The sequence below is a fragment of the Eptesicus fuscus genome, chromosome 17, assembly GCF_027574615.1.
Source record: "Eptesicus fuscus isolate TK198812 chromosome 17, DD_ASM_mEF_20220401, whole genome shotgun sequence".
NCBI classification, from domain to species: Eukaryota; Metazoa; Chordata; class Mammalia; order Chiroptera; family Vespertilionidae; genus Eptesicus; species Eptesicus fuscus.
The window spans coordinates 38,528,951-38,553,806 of record NC_072489.1 but is presented as its reverse complement, the minus strand read 5'-3'; the positions used below and the strand labels follow the sequence as shown (position 1 = coordinate 38,553,806).

Genomic DNA, 24,856 nt, shown 5'->3' with positions numbered 1-24,856 from the left:
TGTGTGTGTGTGTGTGTGTGTGTGTGTGTGTGTGTGTGTGTGCGTGCTCCTTCTTCCTAATGTTCAATGACTGGTTTTATGACTTGAGTTGTGACCTCTCACTTCCTGCATCCTGTTCAGAATCCCAGGATGCTGAGCAAATTAGATACTTGATATGGGAAACTTTTGGTGCTCTCTTGTAGTGGATATCTGTGATTTATACCTGTCCATTAATCATTTCTCTTTTCTCTAACCATACCCCAATTTTACTTTATCCCTTCTCCTCTGGATGTAGTCATGGGTTTAACATCTCTTGACCAATGGTTGACACAGGATCCAAAGAAGCCCATCAGAACCTCTCTCCCTGGAAGAAGAATCTTGAATGCAGTGATGTGAGAATAAAAATGGCCGGAGATCATGCCACCTGGTGCAGGCTTGTTGAAGAGAGTCCCGGCTAACAGGTCCCTACAATTGGCTCCAAAATAGCCAATGACCCAATTTCATAAATAGGTTTTATCTACCTTACTGAATAACATACTCTACATACAAAAGAAATTTTATAAAAATTTTATCTATGGGTCTTAACTAATACATTTTCTAAAATTTAATAACTCCATTAAAATTAAAACATCTGCTCTGCGAAAGATACTATCAAGACAATTAGAAGACAAGCCACCGAATGGGAGAAAATATTTGCAAAAGAAACATCTGATAAAGGACTGCTATCCAAAATATACAAAGAAATCTTAACATTCAACAATAACAAGGCAATTAACCTGATTTAAAAAATGGGCCAAAGACCGTAACAGATACTTTGGCAAAGAAGACATACAGATGGCAAGTAAACATACCCAGAGTGAACACTAAGGTAAACTGTGGACTTTGGGTGATTATGATGTGTCAATGTAGGCTCATTCTTTGTAAGAAAATGTACCATTTTGGTGCGTGATGCTGACTATGGGGGAGTCTATGCATGCTTGGCGGCAGGAGGTTCATGGAAAACCAATGTACCATTCTCTCAATTTTATTGTAAACCCAAAACTGCTCTAAAAAGAAAGTCTCTAATAAGAAATGTAATAGACCCAATTACCTTCTACATATAAAAGAATCAGCCTGTATTGATTTGGCTTTTCTAAATCAGAACATCCCAACATGGGCCAAACTTTACTCTTTTTTAAAAATAATATATTTTATTGATTTTTTTCAGAGAGGAAGGGAGAGGGAAGAGAGAGAGTTAGAAACATCGATGAGGAGAAACATCAGCTGCCTCTTGCACACCTCCTACTGGGGATGTGCCCGCAACCAAGGTACATGCCCTTGACTAGAATCAAACCTGGGACCCTTGAGTCCGCAGGCCGACGCTCTATCCACTGAGCCAAACTGGTCAGGGCCAGACTTTACTCTTAAACAAAAATATCTTAGGCCTGAAAAAGGCAGGATTCCTTTGTTTAATCTTTAAAGAAGATTTTCTGGGATCTGAAATGTGGTTAGAATCTTTCTTTCGTTTTATACAAAACAATAACCCCGGTTGGGATGGGTGAAGGATGCACCTTCTATTTTTAATTTGGGAGAAGGACTACTGTGAGTGAAAGCACATTCTCAGTTTTAGAAAAAAGTTCATGTGGAAGTTGAGGAATAGGAAATTGATTCCTTAAAGATATTCATACACTTTTACCTCTTGGCATATCTTTGCACATGATATATTGAAGACAGTTAAACTGATCTAATCCTTTGAATAAATCCTTATTTTTCTTGAAGATAGCCAGAATTCGTTTCTGTTGCTTACTACCAAAGAAGTCTGTCTACCTGGTAATCCTTTATTTAATCTGCTCAGCTTCCCAGAGATATTTCCAAATACCCAGGATTATGGGTTCTTAGCTCTGCCCATGATAACCTTGAGCCAAAGTTTTTGATACTAGTTTTTCCTCTACACTCCACATCAAATCTCCACATGGTTTACTTTCTTTTATTTTCCTGTATTCCTAGGCTTCATTACAAATGTCACTATTTCTTCTTGACTTTTGCTTTATCTCCTGCTACTATTTCCATTAGATCAATTTACTAATATTAAAATACTTTTATTTGAAGGTAACATTGCATGCATTCATCACACAAGGGGACTCAAATGTTAGAAATATTATTTTCTATACAAGCTCTTCCCAAATTAGAGATAAAGAAATATTCTTGCAGAGCCCTTAAAAGAAGTTTTGAAGAACTCAAGACTTTTAAAAAAAATAAATGTCTTTAACTTAAATATACATTTAAATAGGTTTCTTTTGTACTTGGGACTCCTCCAAGCCTTAAATGTGCTAAGCCTTATTATAAGTCACCAAGAGGGGCATTTAGCATGCTGCCTATTTGACCTTTTGTTCTCCAAGTACCAAATTAGCATCATTTTGATGTTCCTTAAGATAGTCTGAGAACAAGTCTGTATAATAGGAAAATGGTCAGTTTGTTGACTAAGAAATCTCTAGTGTTTATTTGTAAGACATGTTGCCTTCCTTCCTGGGCAGTTCATGTAGAACAATGTTTTGAGGAAGAACATCACCTATGTTTTCAGAAGAGACTGAGATATATGGAGTTGTTTTGCCTTTCCACTGTAACCACTTGGTTCCATGCAGGGAGGAGGGAGGAGGGTTTGGTAGGGGGAAGGGAGAGGTGTAGCCGGGTTTGCTGCTGGTAGGAGTGAGTCTGCCCCAGGTCACTTCCTGTGTCTTTGCTCTAGCAGCACCTCTTCCTTCTTCTCATAAGCTGTTCATGGTCTGAGCTGGTGCCTCTTTCAGCAAAAACTGAGAAACCAAGTACACTTTATTAATTCAGCTACTTTATGCTCTAAGCTTGGGAAGGAAACAAATGGAGCCAATAAATCACATAGCCTTTGTGCCAGTGGTTGTAATTGAGCTCAAAGACTTTGGTTTACGGCCAGGTTGACTGGATTTCCATGATTCTATAAGGCTGCGGAATGATTGTAAGTAAAAATCAATATTCATAATCGCTCCTGAAGACCCTTCCTCCAAGCAGCTGACAGCATTGAAAGCTCTCTGTGGAGTAGATAGGAAGCAGGTATTCTGGTTTCCACTTTAGATGAATTAACTAAAACGGGCTTTGTGCTGTGCAGCATTAGCATACCTGTGTATGTAGGCCTATGTGCTTATTAATTAATTAATCAAGTTACTTATTCAGGATATGATCTCTCTTCAGAGGTACTGCATGGGCACGAGGAAGCGGGACAGCAGGAGAATTATATGCACCTCTTTATTTACATCCCGCAGGGGAAATGTGTCTACTTGTCAGAAACATGTCAGAACTGTGAAAAGTACATGAAATCAGTCATTTTAGTACTTTAAGTCATAGTTCTATTTGTTCTGGACACTAGTAAAAAAGTTAAGTCCCCCCTTCCCCCAGAGATAGAAAAGCATAAAAAAGAGAAACCGAATGCTTTGATACTGCGCATTTGACAATGCTATTGACAGTGTCGCCTTGTGGCGGGGCCTGTGACTCAGTTTCCAGTCTCTGCCCTGCTTTCTCCACAAGCATGGTATCTCTTCTCACACCTCCTTCAGCCCAGTCCTGCTGTCAGTCCTGAACACAGTGTGTGTGTGGGGGCGTGTTACAGTACCCGATAATTTAGGGTTAATGAGAGACCCAGGTTCAGTAGCCGACTGTGAGAAACTACCTCCCAAGGCTGCTTCCACCGCAGACTTTGTTGGGAGGAACTCCACGTGAGTTATCCCACACTTGGGAAAGTTTCTGTTGACCTTGGAAGTTCTATAGTTAGAAATACAGTCGGTTAAATAACTCCCCGAGAGTCACGTAGCATATTAGGTGATGGAGCAGGATTTCTATTCCCGAAGTGAAGGTTTCCAATGAATCAGTTAGTCCCCAATTAATAACAAAAGTGTTCAGATCCCAACGCTTTCAATGGAAGCTTTAAGGGAAAATGCTTTTACATTAACTGGTTTCTTTCCAGATGGGAGAGGTACAATGACCACAGTCACTATCTTCATACCAAGTAATAATAGGACCTACTATGAACCAATATCCTTTAATATATGAATTTACATTATGCCTTTACACATATTAACTCAATGAAACCTCTCACAGCCGCCCTATGAATAGGTATTGCTGTTCTTCTCATTTTATAGATAAAGACTGGGCACAGAGAGGCTAAGTAAAACTGCCCACTGTCACTCAGGTAGGACGTGACTGCGCTGGGAGAATGAGCCCTGGTGGTCCAGTTGCCAAGAGTGTTTTCACAAGATTCATACCTTGAGAACGATGCTACTGAGGAGAGAGGGAAGGTCACACCCCTTACCTGATAGAGGCTGACGTACTGTTTCCGCAGCCACTGCTGTCTTTGGTCAGGGAACTTCCTCATCTTTCTCACAGCTCTAGTGAGTTCCAACAATCCGCTGAAGAGCATTTTGGCTGTGTGCTTTGGTGCCACAAAGTGCAGTAATCTATTGTCCGTGGTCTGAAGCCCATAGAGCAGCGTCACACCAGTCTCCGAGAGAAACATGCCACTTAGTTTGTTCTGAACACACACAGTGTGTATATCAATGCTAGGGTGCCCCATGTACACAGCCTTTACGGAAAACAGATCCAAGACCCCCTCCGCCAGGCCACTTAATCCAGCGTTGCCCAGTAACGGGAATTTGCCAGGCTCGGACGTGGCAGTAAGCACACCAAGTTTTGCTTTTGCACTGGCTGGGGAGGCCGTGGTGGGCTTTATCCAGGTCAAGGTGCTATTGTCAGGCTGAAGCTGGAGGAAGCAGCGGGCAGAGAGGTGCGTGTCCTGGTCATAGCGGATGACCGTGGCCCCCTGCAGCAGGAACTGGTGCACGTCAGCTCGGATGGACAGCACGTACCATGGGATGAGCTCTATCCCGTGGTCAAAGGCCTTCTGTGGCTCTTCTAACCCATGAGGGTCCCATTCTTTGGGCTGCTCAAAGAGGTCATTTTCCGTATCCAGCAAATCTCCAATTACAAACCTGATGGAAAGAGATACAAATTTGGTCTGTCTTATAAGCAGAAGTGAGAACAACCCAAAGCCTTTCACTGACACTCGACATCATTTTTTATTCCATGATGAACTGAAATTAGCATAGAAAACATAAAATGCACAGTAATTTTTATAGCTATATTCTAAAACCTTGTATATAGCAATATTATAAACACAGGGATAAGGAAAGAAATTACTAGGTCAGTTATGTATTTTAATGTCAACAGCAATCATCATGTATTCATTTTCCCTCTTGTGTTAGGAACTGTGTTAAATATTCTACATACATTTTTGCACTTGACCCTACTTTCGAAGTAAGGTTTCTTACTTTTTTTTTTTTTAAATCCTACGAAGATACCTGAGGTTCAGAAGGGGTGGGTAACTCGTTCCAGGTTACCCAGCTCAGAAGAGGCCTACCCGAGGCAGGATTCTGGTCTGTCTGACTCTTTAGCTTAGAACCTTCATCACTAGGTTCTTTGCCTTCAACTTGATCATTAACAAGAGTCATGACCTGAATACAGCAGGGCTAACGTGGGCAAACCAAGCCTTAATAAGCTGGCCTGAGAAGAGCCTCTGTTAAAAATCAAACATAGATTAGTTCAAAGACACTTGTTGGGAAATAGAGTCATGGCGGCCTGAGGAGCAAAACAGGTCTCCCTGAAGCAACCTTAGATTCTCACCGGATGTGTGTGCACACAATGGACTTGTCTACTTAGAAAGTTAGCACGTTTCCTGCCCTGAGTGAGGAACCTGCCTATGTTTTTAGACCCAGAAGGATCTGGGGGTGGGGACGGGGGGAAGGCTCCCTCCTTTCTATCTGGTCGCCTGGGTAGGAACATGCCCAAGAGAGATTCATTCTTTTCAAAGCACGAGAGATTGTTAGTAAGATCAAGGTTTCTGCTGTTGGACCCATACACATTACAAGCAAAGTGGTGAGTGAAACTGAGAAGGAGCTGGTCCACACGTGTCTGGGAAGGAATGTTCCCATTGTCCCGAGGCACTTGGGCAGCCCACTGCCTCTTGGCGAAGCATGAGCAGCAGCAGCACTGGGCTTCTTGGGACTCAGTCTAGATCCTGGTCCCCGAGCAAGATCCCAGTCCTGCCTCCAAATAGCAGGTCTTCCTCCTCGCCTCACATAAACAGATATCCTTAAAAAAAGAAAAGAAACCTACAGATCTCACAAATCTGATGGTCAGAATATCCTTTTCAGATTACTCACCCCGGAAACAATCCAAATGTCCAGCAACGATAAAATGGATAAATAAAACCTGGTGTACTCATACAGTGTAATTCTGCACAGCAATGAAAATAACACCCAACAGCTAACTACGTGTAACAACATGGGCAAATTGTAAGCAAGACACACAAGAAATAATACTACATTGATATACATGTAAATTTCTAAATCAGGAAAAAGTGTAGCAATGCATAATAGTGGTAAAATTATAAAGAAAAGCAGGATGTACTGTCATAAAATGGACAGCAGTGAATTTTTCTCTAGGGGGAGAAATTATTAATATAATTAAGAAGGGAAATAAGGGGTTTATGGGAGCTGGTCATGTTTCCACTCTGGGTGGTAGTTATGCACATATTCACTTGATAATTATTCAAATACTAGTACGTTAGTTTTTAAGAAAATGTTAAATTTTAGAATAGTTTTAGATATGTAGAGAAATTGCAAAGAGAGTATACCTCCGCATCCACTTTCCCCTATTATTAACATCTTATATTACGGATGGTATATCTGACACAATTCATAAACCAATACTGACACATTACTATTCACAACAGTCCATACTCTATTTAGATTTCCTTCGTTTTTTACCCATGTCCTTTTTCTGTCCCAGGACTCCATCCAGGACACCACATTGTAGTTAGTTGTCCTGTTTCTTTAGACATGATGGTTTCTCAGCCTTTCCTTGTTTTTGATGATCTTGACAATTTTGAGAAACACAGCTCAGGTATTTTGTAGAATGTCCCTCAATTAGAATTTGCCTGATATTTTTCTTATAAGTAGCCTGGGGTTCGAGGCTCTGGGCAGGAAGCCCATGGAGGGAGTGGCATTCACATCACGTCATATCCAGGGAACAGACTGTCAACACGACTTACCCCTGTTGACACTGACCTGGGTGAGGGGGTGTTGGTCATGGGCTGTTTTTTCTTTTAAAACCTCCTCTCTGTACTGTCCTCATTGGAAGGAAGTCGCTAGGCGCAGCCCACGTGTAAGGAGTGAGGAGTTATGCTCTACCGCCTACAGGGCAGAGTACCTAATAAGTTATTTGGAATTATCTCTTCTCCCCCACTTGTTTATTTATCATTTATATATATGAACTCGTGCATATTTACTTAACACTTTAGGTTATAATCGAATGCTACTTTATTTTGCTGAAATTGGCCATTGGGAGCGTTTGTAGTCGGCTCTTGTGTACTTTTTAAAGAAACAGCCCATGACCAACACTCCCTCGGCCAGGTCAGCGTCCACAGGGGTAAGTCATGCTGACAGTCTGTTTTGTTGTTTTTTTAAGCACATCTCTACTTTCTGGCACAACAACATGTCCCTGGCTCATCTTGTGTATTTCCAGCCCCCGTCCTAGAATCAACCATTCCTTCAAGGAGCTTTGCTTTCTTTTCTTGAAGAAAGTTATTAGAAATCAAGATCTGGTTGCTATGTGCAAAAATACATTCTACTTTATGCACTTAATGTTCCATTTCCACATAAAAAGGCAAAGAAAGAAAGAAAAAAAAAGTCCTTTGTAGACACTTAGTTCCATCCTGATGAAATTGCTCTCAGTAACAACGGAAAACCAACGCTGTGTCCTCTTACATATACTATACTGGTGCCCATGCCCCCCACATACAGCACGGTGATTAGGAACATGCCCCCTAGAATCACCCTAAGTCTAATGGTCAGCTCCACCACCTATTTGCTGTGTGACCTAGTCAAAGGACTCAACTTCTCTGAGCCTCACTTTACCTATCTGTTACTGGCAAAAAGACAATACCCATTTCACAGATAAATGATGAAGTTCAAATAAAATAACACCCGTGAAACACACAGCACAGCATCTGGCTCAGTGAAGTATACCACTATGATTAAGTATAGGAAGACGGAGGTTTCTTCCCTCCCACTTCTCCTTCCCCACTTCCGTTCCTGAGCCTAACCCAGCCCAGCTGTTCCTCTAGAGGGGCTTTCTTTAGACCACAGCCAAGCCCTTTAATCTTTTTATTTCCTTTTTTTGGAACCATTTCCATAGTCTTTATGTCATACTTTTTGTTTTTGTCTTGTTTTGTTTTTCAAGTACAAAAAGGATTCAATTGGGAAGTGTTAGTACCCATGAAATACAACATATGTTAAGCTGGACTTAAAATTTCTGATTTTCATTTAGCAAGAGAAATGGTGTTTCCCATATTTTGTTTAGTTTGAGTTCTGAACTAAATCAAGCATTTTCCAGCCAAAAAAACCCCTACAAGCATTAGTTATGAAGAATAGTGTCTGGAAAGGAAAACTCTAAGCTTTTCTGGAGCCCATTTCTGCTGCTCAGAGATGATGGGAGCTGGGCGAGAGAATAGACACTCTTTCTTAGAGTCAGTTTCTTTCTTTCTTTCTTCTTCTTTTTTTTCAGAACAAAAGAACTAATGCTCAGCGTTAATATTCCATTACAAAGCATTCTTCCAGGGACGAGTGCCCAGATAAAACGGACAATTGTTTGTAAAGAAATAGTTCCTTTCGAGAAGGAACCTAGTAGCTTTGTCTCTTAGTGGATTTTATGCACTTCTATACCTGACCCTCTCAGGAGACACGTTTCTGTGGGTTTAAAAAAAGGAATAAGGTGGAACTTAAAGATTTATTTAGGAACCAAATAACATTAACCAAATGTCAAAGATGTGGTTTACTGGTAAAGAAACTACCTTGTCAAACAAGTCATATGTCTTAAGGAGAGGACGACGGAGTAAAAAGAGAAGGGAAGTTTGTATCCCACCCCAGAGGGCTTCTGTAGTATCCTCCAGTTAGAAACCACAAATTAATAAACACTTTTCTAATGTTCCCTGATGAAAATATTCTCTTAGGGGACAAGTGTATTTTCTTAATAACCCTTCATGACTTCCTACAAAGTTAATATGATTACATGAACGTAATTCATCAGGTGATAAGCCTAAATTAATTTTGTTAAGATCAGAGAAAATGTATACCTTCTCCAAAGGACTAACTATAGCTGCTCTCTTAATAACATCCAGACTTTTAAGCTTGCTTCTGGCAAATTCTTGCTTTTAATTAACCTAGCACTTTCCTCAATAACAGGCAGCTTCTAAATCATATCTGGGTGGTGTGTGGACTTCGGAGCCCATTAGCCTGAGGTTAAATCCTGGCCCTACTGGGCGAGACATCACGAGGAAAATGCAACTGCTGTGAGGATTAAATAATGTGACATGTGTAAAATATTACGACAATGTTTGTTAAAAGTGACTCTCAATAAATAATAGCACGTTAAATATTACTAATATCATTATTGTCAGGATTGTATTTACAACATCAGTATGAGGCTCTGGACCCAGAATCGATTCCCAAGTCCTGGAAACAGGGCCCGCTAGTCTGCTTTCAGTGACTTTATCAAACACCCCACCCCCGCCTCGTGTGTCCAGCGCTTCATTTCAGAGGCGCAGTCACTTGGGGTAAAGAAACTAACTGTTCCTGGTACTGAGACACAGAGGTTACAATGTGAGCATTTCAACGTGGCTTCACAGGTTTTGTAAAAGAAATATTTACATTTTTGAGCTATTTCCCCTCCTCCTAAGAGTGCTTAGAAGCAGGATCTGGAAAATGGGAAGCGGAAGGGAAATGTTCTTAGGATGTAGATGATAAAACCGTTAGAAAGAGAACAAGAGAATAAGCAGAAGGCTGGAAATAAAAATGTCATGAGAGGTGACAGGATTAGGTAAGAAATTTATCACCTGAAGGAACCCCCAGCAAATGGAAAAGATGGTGAAGGTGAAGAGAAAGCTCAGCAGCTTGGTCTCTGAGGCTCAAACAAAGGTAACACTCCTGAAGGTATTTTAGAAAGGTGGACACTTTTAATTATCACCCCACCCCAAAACAAGTAAAAGTTGTTATAAAAAAAGAGCCATATGAAATTCATTATTTTATCTATTCAGAGATGATGTTTCCCTTATAAATATTACTAATATTAGGGGTTCAGATACAAAGCATTCATTTCCGTGTTCACCACTGAGTCTAAGTATCTAGTACTCCAACTCCAAATAAATTATTTTCTGAAAACACTGTCACCCTTCCCATCGTAGGCTCACACACATACACAGACAACCGGGAAAGACTCTGCAAAATGAATAGCAATGGCTTACCAACACACACACAGACACACACACGTATAAGGACCCTAAGACAATGGCAAGGTCTGATTCATGAGTACTGACTACAAATAAAACCTTTCGTAGCAAAGATGTCAACGCCAGTAGACCTAACAGTTCTGGCGGTGCTGAAGGATTGATTCCTCCAGCTGGGCCAGGCTCTGCCATTTGAGACAGGCTTGACGGTGACTAAATGACTTCGAAGAGAAGCAACGCATGCCCCCCTGGTTTCTGGTCTTCCATTTGGTTGTGGGTAAGCACATCTGGCTAGATTGCAATGCCTGCTGATAAACAGCAATTGGAACAACTAAACAGTTGCAAAGCTGAGGTTGTCACCTCACAGAGCTGTGTTTCTGAAAGTGAGATCCTTGACCACCAGACCTAGAATCACTCAAAGGTTGGGGGAAGCTGCTAAAAATACTATCTAGGTCTCACTCTACCCCTACTAAATCACTATATTTCACTTAAAAATGCTAATACTCACCATCCTGTGTTCCATTCAGTGATTATTAAAAACTATTTGTATAGCAGCTATGAAATAAACAAATGGGACCGTGGTTCTAATCCTGAAATTTAATTGGTTGAATTTTTAGAAATAGCAGGGTAGCTCTAGTTTCCTTTAGAGGGCTAACTGATGGCAAGAAATTAGATTATAAGTAGTAATTTTAGAACAAAGCAGCCAAATTTTAAAAGGAAAAATTCTTGCCCAGCCCACATGGCTCAGTGGTTTAGTGTTGACCTATGAACTAAGAGGTTAACAGTTTGATTCCTAGTCAGGGCACATGCCTGGGTTGCAGGCTGGATCCCCAGTGTGGGGTGTGCAGGAAGCAGCCGATCAATGATTCTCTCACCACTGATGTTTCTATCTCTCTCTCCTTCTCCCTTCCTCTCTGAAATCAATAAAAAACATATTGAAAAAAAAGAAAAAATTCTAATTTAGAATTGTAAAGATGGAAGAGAAAGAAGCCTTGCTTACTGATAAAGGTGGTAGGTTTTTTTAGGCATCTGCCTGAAACCAAACCAAAGTAGGAAGAAGAAGCAATGAGCCCCTTCTTTCCCGTTAAAATGTAAACTCACTGGCAGCGAGCTTTGTCCTTCAGGGAGTTTTTCCGAGAGCTGCTCCCCTCACTGGGGCTGTCCTCGTCCTCCGCCTCCAGACTGCGGCTGCAGCTCCTGATGATCTGAAAGATGCTGTTGACGGTGGACTCCTTCTCTGAATTCTTCAAGCCATTTTGTCCCACGCGTTGTAAAAAATTATCTTGTCCACTGTAGTCAGCTACAAACTACAGAAAAATATACCGAGAGATTGTTATTGCGACGTCATACAGTACATCTAAATAACCTACGTGGCTAGAGAAAGGAAATCATAATAGTCATAAATAATGGTATTTGTGCCTATTTTACTGGAAAAAAACAAGAACCTCCAGGAAACACATTTTTTTCCCTTTCACCACATGAACTATCAAAACTTACTCTTGTTTTCACTAAGACAACTTTAGTCCCTCTAGGAACTAACACTGCACTTGGAATTGAAAACACAAAAAAGCAATATTATTCCAAGGTTCCCTAGAGAGAAGATCAGCCACTTTCCTGAGGAAGGGCAGGATTATTTTATCCTTGCAGGGAGAATTGAGAAAAACCATGGAAAAGTGTACTGTACTACGGAACCAGATAAAATCACCGAGAAAGGTGGCATTTTGCTTTTCTTCCCATATGTCCGAAGGTGACCCAGAGGCTTCCTGGCCGTGTTTGCACCCTTATCGTCTGTGTCTTGACCGGGAAGTTTCTCCCACGCCCCTGCTGCAGCGGGGCCTTGAGATGTGGCGTTCCCTCCTGAAGCACGAGGGAGCGGGTGTGGGTGCGGCCAGGGACTTGCTTTCAGGGTTCTCCTTCACTTCTTACACTTTCATTCCCCTTAAATAAGCCGAGAGATGGAGCCGGCTGAGTTGCCTGTACCCATCAGGGGCTCTAGGTCTCCCTGATACCAGGAGACGCCTTTGTGCCCGTCTGACATAGAAGAGGCTGACGTTTTAGAAGAGAATCTGTGGGACTTCCAGGTGTGTCCCACAACTGAGTCTAGTTCCAGGTATAGGACTCCTCAAAATTCTCCATGAAGCTCTCCTCCCGTTTAGTCTCTCCTTTCATTTCTACACCTAAAATAGGGAGGTTTCTTACCTTCTTCCAGTTTCTCAGTGTCCCTCCTCTCCAGTGCCCAATGCCCCGAGGCAAAGCTCACATGGTCCTCTCCTCTCTGGGAGTCAGAAACAGGAAGCAATGGGCCTGGGACAAGTGAGGCAGCCGTGGCCAGCAGCCTGGAGCCCATCTTCAGATGAGGCACCAGCTTTTCCATCCTCCTGCCCCCCCCCCCCCCCAACGAAGGAAGGGAGGAAGGCACTGCTGACTTGCCCACATTCTTACTTCTGCCGATTTGGAAAAGTTAAGACTCTCACCTGACTTCCTTTATCCTCTGCATCCAGAAATCCCCAATCAATGAGACAAAAGAAAACCCCATCAATCTTAAGAAAAAATCAGAAAGCAATGCCAGTTTCCACTGGTACCTTCACATTGTCCCATTAAAGCTAACTTAACCAGCTCTGGCTGGCTTGGCTCAGTGGACAGAGCTTGGGCCTGTGGACTGAAGGGTCCCAGGTTCGATTCCAGTCAGGGGCACATGCCTGGGTTGTGGGCTCGATCCCCGGTAGGGGGCGTGCAGGAGGCAGCCGATCCACGATTCTCTCTCATCATGGATACTTTTCTCTCTCTCCCTCTCCCTACCTCTCCAAAATTAAAAAGAAAAAGAAAAAGAAAAAAAAGCTAACTTAACTACACTAAGCCCCAAACAGTGCCAGTTGGCGTTCTGTTCTCCCAAACTCTCAGGGACCTAACAGTGATCCACACAACAGTAACAACAGACCCCTGGGGTCACGAAGGTATCCCTCCTCACTGAAGTGAGTGGCGAGTAGGGACAGCAGTGAGGCTCCGGATCGCGAGGATTGCGAAAGGCCTCACTCACCTCTAGAGTTTCCTCCTGGGAATTGTATCTGGGGCAGAGCTTCACGAGGCCGGAGGCGCCGTCCAGCACTTCGCAGAGCTCCTTCAGGAACACCCCGCAGAACGGGACCACCCTGCAGCCCGGGATGTGCAGCGCCCGCGTCACCACCTTCCTGTACTCGCAGGAGGATTCGTGCTGAGCCATGGCGTCCTTCAGGCTCCTCATGGTCTCCAGGTCAGACTGGTCCATGAACTGCCACATTTTTAAAACTTTTCTTGACCTATTTGCAAGTAAATGACACCTTTTTTTCAGACCGAAGGAGAAATAATACGGTTTACAGTGCATAGCCTAAATTCTATACAGAGTCATTCTTTTTCTCTCTGTTTTAATATTTATTTAGGATCCATATCTCCACCTACTTCCCCAAACGATGTCTAATATTACTTTTACAAAATGAAACACTAAATGAAATAGGACCGATACAAACGAAAACCCATGTGGAAGGCGTTAGTTTGGAAGGTGGGCACTGAACTTAGGCGGGAGCTTTCCTAGCAGCGATGCCCAGAGGGAAACCTCTGGGGAACATGTTTGTACGGGTACTGATGGAGGGCTGCAGGCAGAAAACGTGTCATCCACTCCCCTTGATCCTTTCATCGTGACCCCTGGGTGCACGCGAGGCCTGCTTCAGCCTCTTTGCTTTTACTGACTCCAGCTTTGACATCAAGCCACTGGCCCATCCTGTGGGGCATTACCTTGAAGTATTATTTGCATAAAAGGATGTTACATGGGACTTTCCTATTTTGAAACTGCTGCGAAGGAGAGGCTCCAGGTTGTCCCTGAAACTGCTCTGCACCCCAGTGGTCTTGTAGCCACCACCGGCCACGACTGCATCTGGTTGGCCGGGGAGGGGATACTATCAGTGTTACGTGGAAAGGGGACATCACTCGAAGTTTGGGGGCTTCAAGTGGACTCTTTGGAGAGGTGGACCCGTGTCCTGGGTAGTTTGTGGGTCACACAGACTGTGTGTGACTCTTGCCTGGGAAAGTCTGACAAGAGAGGCTGACATGTGAGGGAGAAGGTTCGAGTGGGTGTGTCATGCATTTGCAAAGTCTGAGAGTGTTTCCTGTGAGTCGGGAGTGGACACTGTGCCAGGCAGTTGGCCCTGAACTATCTTAAAGCGTCCGCCTGCCAAATGAGGTGACTCCAGAGGAACGTCTGGGAGGGCAGGGCCTCTGGAGCTGGACCCTGGGGACTGAGGGTGCACCGCCTCTTGCCAGGCAATGGTGCCATGGTAGATGGGGGATGTTAGGGGAATAACTAGAAAACGCCCCCAAATCACCCCCAAATCACCTCTGTGGGAACACCGAGGCCAGATTATAGCTGTTCTGGTCCAGTAAGATCCCTCCTTCCTCTACCCTGCTTCCTTCTCTGCTCTCCTATCCACTTTTCCTGCAGGACCCTGAGTTGGAGGGAGGGAGAGAAAGATAAACCATTCCTTTTCATCCTATTGCAGCTTTCTGAGACTGGTTGGGCTGCAAAATGTGGGAAAAGGGCAAAGCTTTAAATTAACTGAGAGGTTGCAATTTTGATTTACATCAGACTGGATTGAAAATTCATTATGTAATATATAAGGTATTTGAAAGAATAAAGAAATATAACATGACAAACACCCATGTACCAACCTTTCGGTTTAAAAAACAAAACATTAACAATACGGTTGAGTCCTGGACAACATTGCTAAGTGGTTAGAGCGTCGGCCCAAAATCCGAAGGGTCACAGGTTCCATTCTGGTCATGGGCACATATGTGGGTTGCGGGTTCCCCACCCTGGTTGGAGCAAGTGTGGGAGGCAACCAATTGCTGTGGGTCTCTCACATTGATCTCTCTCTCTCTCCCCTCTCCACCTTCCCCCTCCCTTCCACTCTCTCTAAAATCAATGCAAAGAATATCCTCCGGTGAGGATTAACAACAACAACAATACGGTTGACGCCCCAGTGGATTCCTCCATTGAGGACATGCTCCCCCCCCCACTCCCCACCAAAGGGGACCACGGCTGCGAGTGCAGTGATCTCATTCCCTAACAGATCTTTATACTTCCACAACACGTGCATATATCATCAAGCAGTTTGTAGAACAGTCTATTTTGTAAACTGTATATAGATGGTGTACCACTGTACACTCTTAGGAAACCTGCTTTTCTTTTGCAGGGATTCATTCACACTCATGAGCATAGGTGAACGAGACAGCTCGTTAACCACACCAGTGGCTGGGAAGGTGAGAGGCTCTCCCACGGTGTAATCCAAGCCAAGGGAGGCAGGGCCAGTTAGCAGGTTTGAAACACAGTGAGGTCAGGAGAATAAAAGTTTTTCCGATTTCACCCCATTAAGTCCAGCTAGTCCTATAACTGGTTTCTTATAGGCTGGTGAGAATCTATTTTGGGGCAGTAAAAGGAGGTATAAATAAATGAAGTGAATAAATGAATGAGACATGGTTCTCATTACTTGATCATCCTTTCTGTACTAGAGTAGTCAATCCTCAGCAAAGATCAATGTGTGTTTTTTTGTTAGATTGAGAATTGACACTATTTTAAAACCTTTATTTCTCTTTTTGATTATAAAGGTACTAGAGGATCATTGTAGAAAATCTGGAAAATACCAAAAATATAGAAAATCCACCCAAAGATCTACCATCTACATTAGGTATCTTTCCTTCTAATATTTATTCTATTTGTGTCTGCCTGGTATAAATATTTTATAAACTTTGATGTATAAAAATTGCAGAGGTTATTACATATGGCTTTGTTCCACATATTTTTGTGTATTATATGTTACTGGTTTTCCAATGATATTAAAAAATTGCCATAAACATTAATTTTGGTGGCTAAATAACATTCCAGTGTATGGATGTATCCTATTAGTTCCTTCGTTTTTCTCTTGTTCATTTGGGTTATTTTAAACTGACATCAAGATTGAGTAAGTATTATTATATGTAAATCTTGTATTTCTAATTGTTTCCTTAAAATAGCTGAGAATTTAGTTTGAGGAAGCAAAATATACAATTAGAAAACCAAAATCATTTAACAATAAGGTTGCTCTCTCTTTCCATCCAATTGCTTAAAAAAAAACTTTAGTTATCTTGATGCAGTTCAATTACTTATAATCTAAATATTTTTAAGCCTGAAGGCATGCACACTAGCTCTACCTCTACCATCATTTTATCATAAGAACATCTAGCAACTTATCTCCTGTATCTGAAATAAAAGGACAAAGAAATCCCTCAAGATCAGTGGGTACCTGATGGAATGATTTGTATTGATTGCCACCACCAACTGCTTGTTTTGGGTAAATGTGGTTACCAGGGCAGTTAATTCAGTGCCATTCAGCTAGTAAGAGGAAACTGTGCCCGGATAGCCGTATTCCCCACTGCACATACCTGAGGCCGGCCAAGAACTCCATGACGGTGTTGTAGTTGCCCATGTTCCAGCAGCATTTGGCCACATGCACCAAATATGAGAAGACTTCCCGCTTCTCCTCCATGGTGCCGGCTGTGAGGATCAGCCACGTCACCCAGGAGCTCACCTGGAAAGTGCAGAGAGGGGCACTGACTGAAACTATGTCCTGGAAGCTTGACAAAAAAATTTTTTTTCCACAAAAGAACTGTTTTCCTAATACTCTTAATATTAGGTAATGAAGGATCCAACCAAGAGACTAAGGTGACACTGTCACTGACTCTCCATCACGGCTTTGCAATGGGAAAGTCATGTAACCTCTCTGTAGTCTTTATCTTCATTTTAAAAATCAGTAGGCTGGCCCTGGCTGGTGCTGCTCAGTGGTTAGAGCACCAGCCTGCATATGGAAGGGTCCCAAGTTGGATTCCCGGTCAAGGTCATGTACTTGGGTTGCAGGTTTTAACCCAAGTCTGGTCAGGAGCAGGAGGCAACTGGTTGATGTATTTCTCTCACATTGATGTCTCTATCTCTTCCTCTCCCCCCCCACCCCCTTTTCCACTCTCTCTAAAAATTAATGGAGAAAATATCCTCGGGTGACGATGAACAAAAAAATAAAAATAAAAATAAGGAGGCTGAAAGGCAATTCATAAACTCCCTCTTGATCTATATAATTCCATGAAACTATACAAAAATAAGGCCAAAGGATAATGATTTAAATATATTTGACCAATGGACAGCAAGATTAAATGCAATCAGTGCTCTTAGCCCATCAATGAATGATACTTATCAGTAGTAAAATACATAATGTCAAGTGAAAAACTACATTTTTAAGTGGTCTTTTACAAATGCATTATCTATTATGTTCCCCAAATGACTAAACAAAAATGAGAAGAGCAATTACTTATATAACACTTACAATGTACCAGGAATTGTGCTAAGCACTTTACATAACTCATTTATCTCTCCCAACAATCCTAAGAGTCAGGGACTACTATTATCCTCACTTTAGAGAAGAGAAAACTGAGGGACAGAAGGCCTAAGAGACTTGCCCAAGGTCCCCAACCAAGAGGTGGCAAAGACTGAATATGAACTTAGGTGTGTGCCCCAGAGGTGATACTAATTACCCACTTACTAAATGCCTAATGTGTATACACAAACGCTAATGTTCTCTAGCTCTGGGCTTACATTTATTTTAATGTGATTTGACTTTTCTACACAGATTGGAGTATGATATTCAAGAATAACCGAGTACTAAGACCCCCTTTACGATACGCAGCCGCAAAAGCCTCTGCTTAGTCTCTAAGATTATTTTTCTGCTATTTTTACTTTGGTGCTTGGATACTGGCATTCACTTAAGTTGCTCTCTTCATCCTGGCTAATGTCTGGACTGATAAGCTCAGTTTTTAACAAACAGAAGCTCGGATCTTAACTCCACATGGACCATTAGTTGCACTTGGTTCAATAACAATGTTGAAACTTGGGGGGCCACTCGCTTCCCTGGCCTGAGCGAGAGTGAGGCCTGAACAGAGTTGATGGTGACTCACGACAACGTCAGGAAAGAGTTCTGTATGCACTCCTGTAAAATGATAGGAATGTATGCACGGCCATAAAGTGATAGGAATGAATGGCATTTATTGCTGGCAGCCACGACAGAGGGCAGTCCAACCCCGTTTTCCAGGTCAGGAATCTATGGCTCATGGGAGAAGTGACTTTCTGAGGTCACAATTCTTGTTGATGTCAAAACTAGGACTCCCAGTCTGGTGCTCTTTCATCTGATGAAGGGTGACAGTTTCCACGTGGCATTGGTTAGGTCCCTCTAAGCCCTCAGTAAGAGGACAGAACTGGAATAAAAGAAGATATTGAGAAGAGTACAAAAAAAATGGCTAAAGAACAAAACAGAACAGAAGAGATTGATGCTGAACACCTTTTTCTTCTCCCTACTCAGGAACATATAGAGAAATCATAGCAACATGAAGTTGCAGTGATAAAACAGGGTCATACTCTGGTACCAGCCAGGAGCACTGCAGTGATAACCTGCCTCCTCCCAGCCCAGCCCAGAGGGCTCTGAGTATGCTTCTCTGCTCTCTACCTGTCTGGACTTCGCTGGGTCCTCATGTAACATCAGGAGAGCAGATTTAGGCATCAGACCCCTAGGATGATCTCTGGTCCTGTTCACCCTGCAAGGAATTCAGATTCTCCTGGGGGAAAGATAACCATTTATTCCAATCTCTCAGGGCTGCTTGGAGCACACAGGATTTTCCTCTAGGATTTGCAGAGCCAACCCCTTCCCTGAGAGCCAACCCCTTCCCTGCTGCTAAGTAAGCCCTTGCTCACCATTTCTAAGCCTTGTTCCTTCACCCGGTTACCCAATTAAAAGTCACCTTTGTGAAAACCTGGCTCTCTAGAGCACAAAATTATTTTGCTGATAGAGACTGAGTATCTTTGGTGCTTCTGTCCAATTCTTCCTATAGAGTAATTTTTGTCCGATAAGCCCTATCCTGCTGTGGGAAATCCCCAGCAAACACTCAGAATCATACCTTAATCAATAAAGAAAAAAAAAAAAAAAGAAGTAAATATGTAGTAAAATAAAGCAAGAAAGAGCTTGCGTGGGTAGCAGAGTTACACAAAGGCAATTTGGGCATGCTGGTGAGGATGATGTATGCCGTTATTCCCCATTCATTAGCTGGAGGCAGAACAATCAAGGAGTTATGGATAACAGAATAATATAATAGGAGACAGTTTAAAGAGTTTATGGACTGGTACGCACAAGGTGGGCATTGTCCTCCTAGCTGCTCTGAATTTCTTTCCCTTCCCCGGCAGTATCAGTGGGATCAAGAACTCTCCGAGTTGGCCCATGGGCACCACTAATGGCAGGAGTCTCTGCTGGAAGCCTAAGGACTGAAGCAATGCTGCTCCTTATGATAAATGCTTCATCTCCTCATCTCCATGGGATTGTCCTGATGCTGCTGCTGCCACCGAGTTTGCCTCTTCTCCCAAGCTCTTCCTACGGGGCTGCTGCTGCTATTCCTACTACACCCAAGCTAATCCGCTTAAAGCTATGTGGCCTTGGGCTAGAGCCTGGACCCTGGGCTGCATCAACCCAACTGTGGGTTATGGAAGAGAACATAGGATGGAGGAATATGCTACCACAGAAGAGAGACAAGTGAAATGATTCTTAAATAAGTATAATTTGTCCTGAGCTTTGAAAATGAGGGAGATTTGAAAAGGCAGAGAAGACAAAGGAGAGCTTTCTGAGTTAGAATAAAAATTTTGACTATGGAAAAACAACAACAACAACAACACTTAGAATCATAAGATCATTGACTCTTTGAGCTATAAATTCAAACTTGTCTCCTTACAAATAAAAATGAAATCGTAGAAGTTAAAATGGCTCCTCAAGGACATCCAACGCATTAGTTTTTGAGGCCTTTGACTATATCTTTCTGTAGCTTTAGCTCCTTTTTATTGTTGTTGAAATTGATGTCAAATCATGTCTTTGGAAAGTCGTTTTTCTTTCAGACTATTCCGGTGATCCATTAGCTTAGTGGTCTGAAAGGGTTAACTCATCTTTCTCTGGAGAGTCCTGCTTCGTGGAGCAGAGACCAGCACATGGTTTGTGCCTCAGTCCTGATCAAGCATCCAGATTTATTTCCTATCAGTCAAATGATTTTCCATATACTTTCCCACAATGCTAGGAAAAAAATAGAGATACCGTATTTCACATGGAAACCTAATTTAAACCAACTGTTCCATCTCCGAGTGTGAGTCCCTAGGGCCTGGCTGTTGAGATTATGTAAGCACTGTTATAAACACACACACACACACACACACACACACACACACACACACACACACACCCCAACATCTGCTTACAGACTTCAGGGACAATTCTTATTGCGGCCTAATGCATTCACAACTTCACAGGGATTAACTGATGGGAATGCCATCACTGTTTATAAAAAATTAACGACACAATAAGGAAACAAGGATTTGGCGAGGACTGTAAAATGTTGCCCAAAGCATCAACAGTGGCCACGTTTACTAAGTGGAAAACGCGATGTGTTGCCAATGCAGAGTAGTTTCCAGGCCATAAATCACACAGGAAAACACACAAGTTGCCTACGTATAAAGTACTACAACTCAAGCATAGGGAGCATCTCTGAGTGGAAAGGTGTTAAATGTGGCAAATTATTTTGCCTCATTTCCGTGGTCAGCACAGAACAAAGAGCAAATCTGGGCCTCCGCCCGATTCTGTTCGAGTTCCTTCCAGAGGCTCTGAGTTCCCCTTGATGACCCTGGTCCCTTGGTACATGCCTACAACTCCTCCACAGTTGCTCCTCTCCAGATGTTTTCTTTCTTCCTACTCTTGCCTTTCTCAGTCCTCTCAGGCCTAGCCAAACCGAACAGCTTGCTTTCTCTCCTCTTCTCACATCAAATACCTTATTGGCATCACACGAGCTTAGCTTGGAAGGAATGTTCTTGCTCCATTCAAAACGACCTCTCCTGGTCTACCATGTCCTTACCTTGGCCCACCAGGCCCCGGTCCGTTCTCCAACCTCACCCCGGCTCTCTCCCACACCCTGCTTTTAGGAAGGTGACCAAGGACGTTTTCCATCTCAGGGATCTCGTACTGGTCCTTCCTTCTGGAAGAAGGCCTACCCTCCTACACCATCCCCCTGCCAATCTAACTAACACCTACTTATCCTTCAGGCAGGAATGTCCTAGACCCTGCAGTTAGGATCCCTGCCCTGAGCTCTACGCTGGCTGAGGTAGCTGTGCCCCTCTCCATAGAGTGAGAAGCCAGTGGGGTGGAGGGGACATGTCTGCTACCGGCTGTGTACCCACTTCCAGATCATTTACCTTTGCAGACTCAGGACTCCTGAATGCCCTGTGCAAAGGGCCCAAGCACACTGTGGGCCTTTGATCTGGATCAGTCTCCTGATGAATGGATCAGACTCTAGGCCTGAAGGCTGGCCAAGGAGCAGAGGGGAGTGGCATGTGGACAGAGTTTGAACTGGAGGCCGGAGATGCCCACACCTGGCACACCTGCTAGGATGGAAAGAGAAGGTGGGCAGGCCACAGGCTGGGGCCTCTTTGTACTATTTCCTGGGTTTCTGGCTGAGGTCAGGGGCAGGGATGCCTTCAGGAATCTGATGAAAGCATCATTTTCTCAAGGAGGCCTGCTCTGACTTCACACCTGGGCTGGTGCCCCCATATATGCCTGACCCCAGCCTCCCTGCACAGTCAGTACCATGTTCCCCAAAAGGCAGACGTCAGTGCCCACCACGTAAATGTTGAATAAGAGTCGGCAAATAAGTGGATGTGACCTCTTCTAGGAAGGCTTTTCTGATGACCTAGCACTTCACATTCAACTTCTTCCTGTTCCCCTCTGACTTAATGTTGGACCTTGAGTCCATAGTTACGTCTGCGCTTGGATTTTCCACACTGCATGGGTTTGTTTTTGTTATATTTGTGTGCCTGACTCTTTCACATGGGCCTGCTCTGTTTCCCCGACCAGACCTTATGTCCTCAAGGACAGAGACCATCTTTCCCACATGTCCACCGTGGGGATGCTCGGTGCCTCTGACGACAGGCAGGCCACCGGAGTCCCAGGAGGCCGCGGGCAGAGAGGGTTCTCAGCCTCCAAATGGTTAGGGATTATATTTGGGAAGAGGCCCAAACACTTCCTACTGCTGTTCCCAGGTCCAGAGAAAGAAGATAAATGACTTTCTGCCAAAATGTGTCTTGAATATGCTGAGCAGAAGTTTTCATAGAAGAAGATCCTTTTAATGAGTTCAGTATCCCTCCCCACTCCCGCTTTTATTTTTTACCCGAGTCTTACTCAAGCATCATTTTTTACCAATACTGTGAATCTCCACCTCTTAACTGTGCCTGAGACTTGGAACCAAGAAGGAGAAGCAGGGGTGGCGGGAAGGCAGCCCAGCCCAGCCCAGCATAGCGGTGAACACAGGCACTCAGGTGAGTGGACCTGCGTTTAACTCTCAGGTCCACTGTCTGCTTGTGCAGGTCCCTGAGGAAGCTACCTAACCTGTCAGCCTCAATTCTGTTTTCAGTACAACTGGAACGATAATATTTATCTCATAAAATTAGTGTGAGGATGAAATTGAAGGTTGTATCTAAAGATCTCACCATGATGCTTCGTGTCTAGTTAAGGGCTCAATAAGTGATTACTACTGCGATTGCTGCTGCTGCTGCTACTACTTCCATTAACATTGGTACCTGCGTTGTAGAGAGCGTAATTCCAGGAGACAGAACACAGAAATCCAGAAGAAAGGAATCTCTAGATCCCAGAACACAGAAATCTAGAAGAAAGGAATCTCTAGATCCCAGGTCCTAACTGCAAGGAAGGAAGAAGTCCAAGGCTGGCTCAGGAGGAATCTGTGATTGTCTTGAGTGGGGTCTGTGTCCTGAGCACAACCTTTCCTAATAAAAGGGTGACATATATTTCCTGCTCTCTGAAGGCTCCCCCAACCCCACATTAGGAATAAAATAACATTTTTTTCTGATTTAAATAACAAAATCCCATATGCATGCATATATACATATAACACACACACACACACACACACACACACACACACACACACACCTATATATATAAAAGGCTAATATGCAAAGTGTCCCCTCAGGAGTTTGGGAGAATGGGAGTTCTATTGCTCGTTATGGCGTGTGCTGACCACCAGGGGGTGGCATGGAACATGGCAGGTGGCCAGCGGCAGCAGGGCGCTGAGGGAGTGAGGGAAGGAGGAGGCTAGGAGGCGGGGAACCTGATCTGCCCAGATGTTTAGGTATATTTCTAGTACCTTGTCCTATACCAGTGATGGGCAACCTTTTGAGCTTGGTGTGTCAAACTTCGCCAAAAAACTGAGCATAACTCAGGTAGTGTGTCACTTTGAGGAAAAAACTAACGCCAAGACTCTAGTCGCAAATGTTTCATCCTCAGGAGCAGCAAATGTTTCATCCTCGGCATGCGGCCGCATGTCATCAGAAATGGCTACGCATGTCAGTGCTGACACGTGTGTCATAGGTTCGCCATCACTGTCCTATACCAATCTCCCCCAACTGTAAGCTCCTTGATGATAGAGGCCATGACTTACTCATGCGGGAGCCTCAGTACTGAGCATGCAGTGGCCAGCACATTGCACACGCACCCTCCTTGACATGAAGTAGGTGGCAGAAGAGTCTCTTGAACTCTCTGTCTAGTTTGGCGTGGTTCCACCAACAACTCTTTGTTTAGGAGGGACATAGAGGGGAAAAGGGAGGTACCAAAAGGTGGTTTCTGGAGAAGCCCTACGCATATCCTAGATTATACTCCTCTCCTACCCCTCAGATTGTATCACAATGGAGTACAATTGCTATTACATGCAAATGAAAAAGATAAAAAGCCTTGATAGATATATCTGATGTCCCTCCTTCCTCTAAAGAACACTGTGTATCTATTATGCATCATGCCCCATCCTGGGCACTAGTAAACACGACAGGTGTGGTAAGCTGGAATCCAACTGGTAGGTGAAGACATTACGTTAGCTTAGCCAGCAGACAAAAGCAGCCCCTCGAGTCCCCCTGGAAATGGAGCTGAAATCCAAACTGCATGGATCTTCTCTTCTCCTGGGACTTGGAACAGGATCGAAGGAGGACTTGAGCAGCCCTCCCAAAGCCAGGGCTTGTGAGCTAGCATGGCACCTCGCTCATCTGAGCTGCTGCTACATACAGGCTTAGCACTTTTACTTTATTTTTTAGATTATGAAGATGAGAGTCTCTACCGCTTAAACTGTTAGTTGTCACGCCTGGCTGGTGCTATTAATATAAAACCAAGACTGGAGGCCATGAATTTGAAGATGAAGATGATAAGCTGCTGCCAACAAACTTTTCTCTTACAATAAAACTTGTGTAGAAAAATACAATAAATAAATATTAAACTTGGAAAAAAATAAAAAGCTGCTTCTTCAAGAGGTAGTCTTTGTGGAAACAAGGGTGGCCTTTGAATTACGGTGCCAGCTTCTCTGCTCTGTTAGCTGAGAGGACTTCCCAAGGACTCAACCCTCAGAAAA

General features: G+C 43.4%; 1 protein-coding gene across 1 annotated transcript in view; it reads right to left on the bottom strand.

Annotated features, from left to right (window-relative positions):
• The window catches only part of PLCE1 (phospholipase C epsilon 1), a 257,012-nt gene that overhangs the window by 61,546 nt on the left and 170,610 nt on the right, over nt 1-24,856 (bottom strand). The window contains exons 4-7 of the mRNA XM_008144085.3: nt 16,769-16,914; nt 13,359-13,617; nt 11,423-11,628; nt 4,295-4,970 (exon numbers count right to left, since the gene is read on the bottom strand). Of these exons, the coding sequence (XP_008142307.2) occupies nt 4,295-4,970; nt 11,423-11,628; nt 13,359-13,617; nt 16,769-16,914 (1,287 nt within the window). The remainder of the gene's footprint in view (nt 1-4,294; nt 4,971-11,422; nt 11,629-13,358; nt 13,618-16,768; nt 16,915-24,856) is intronic.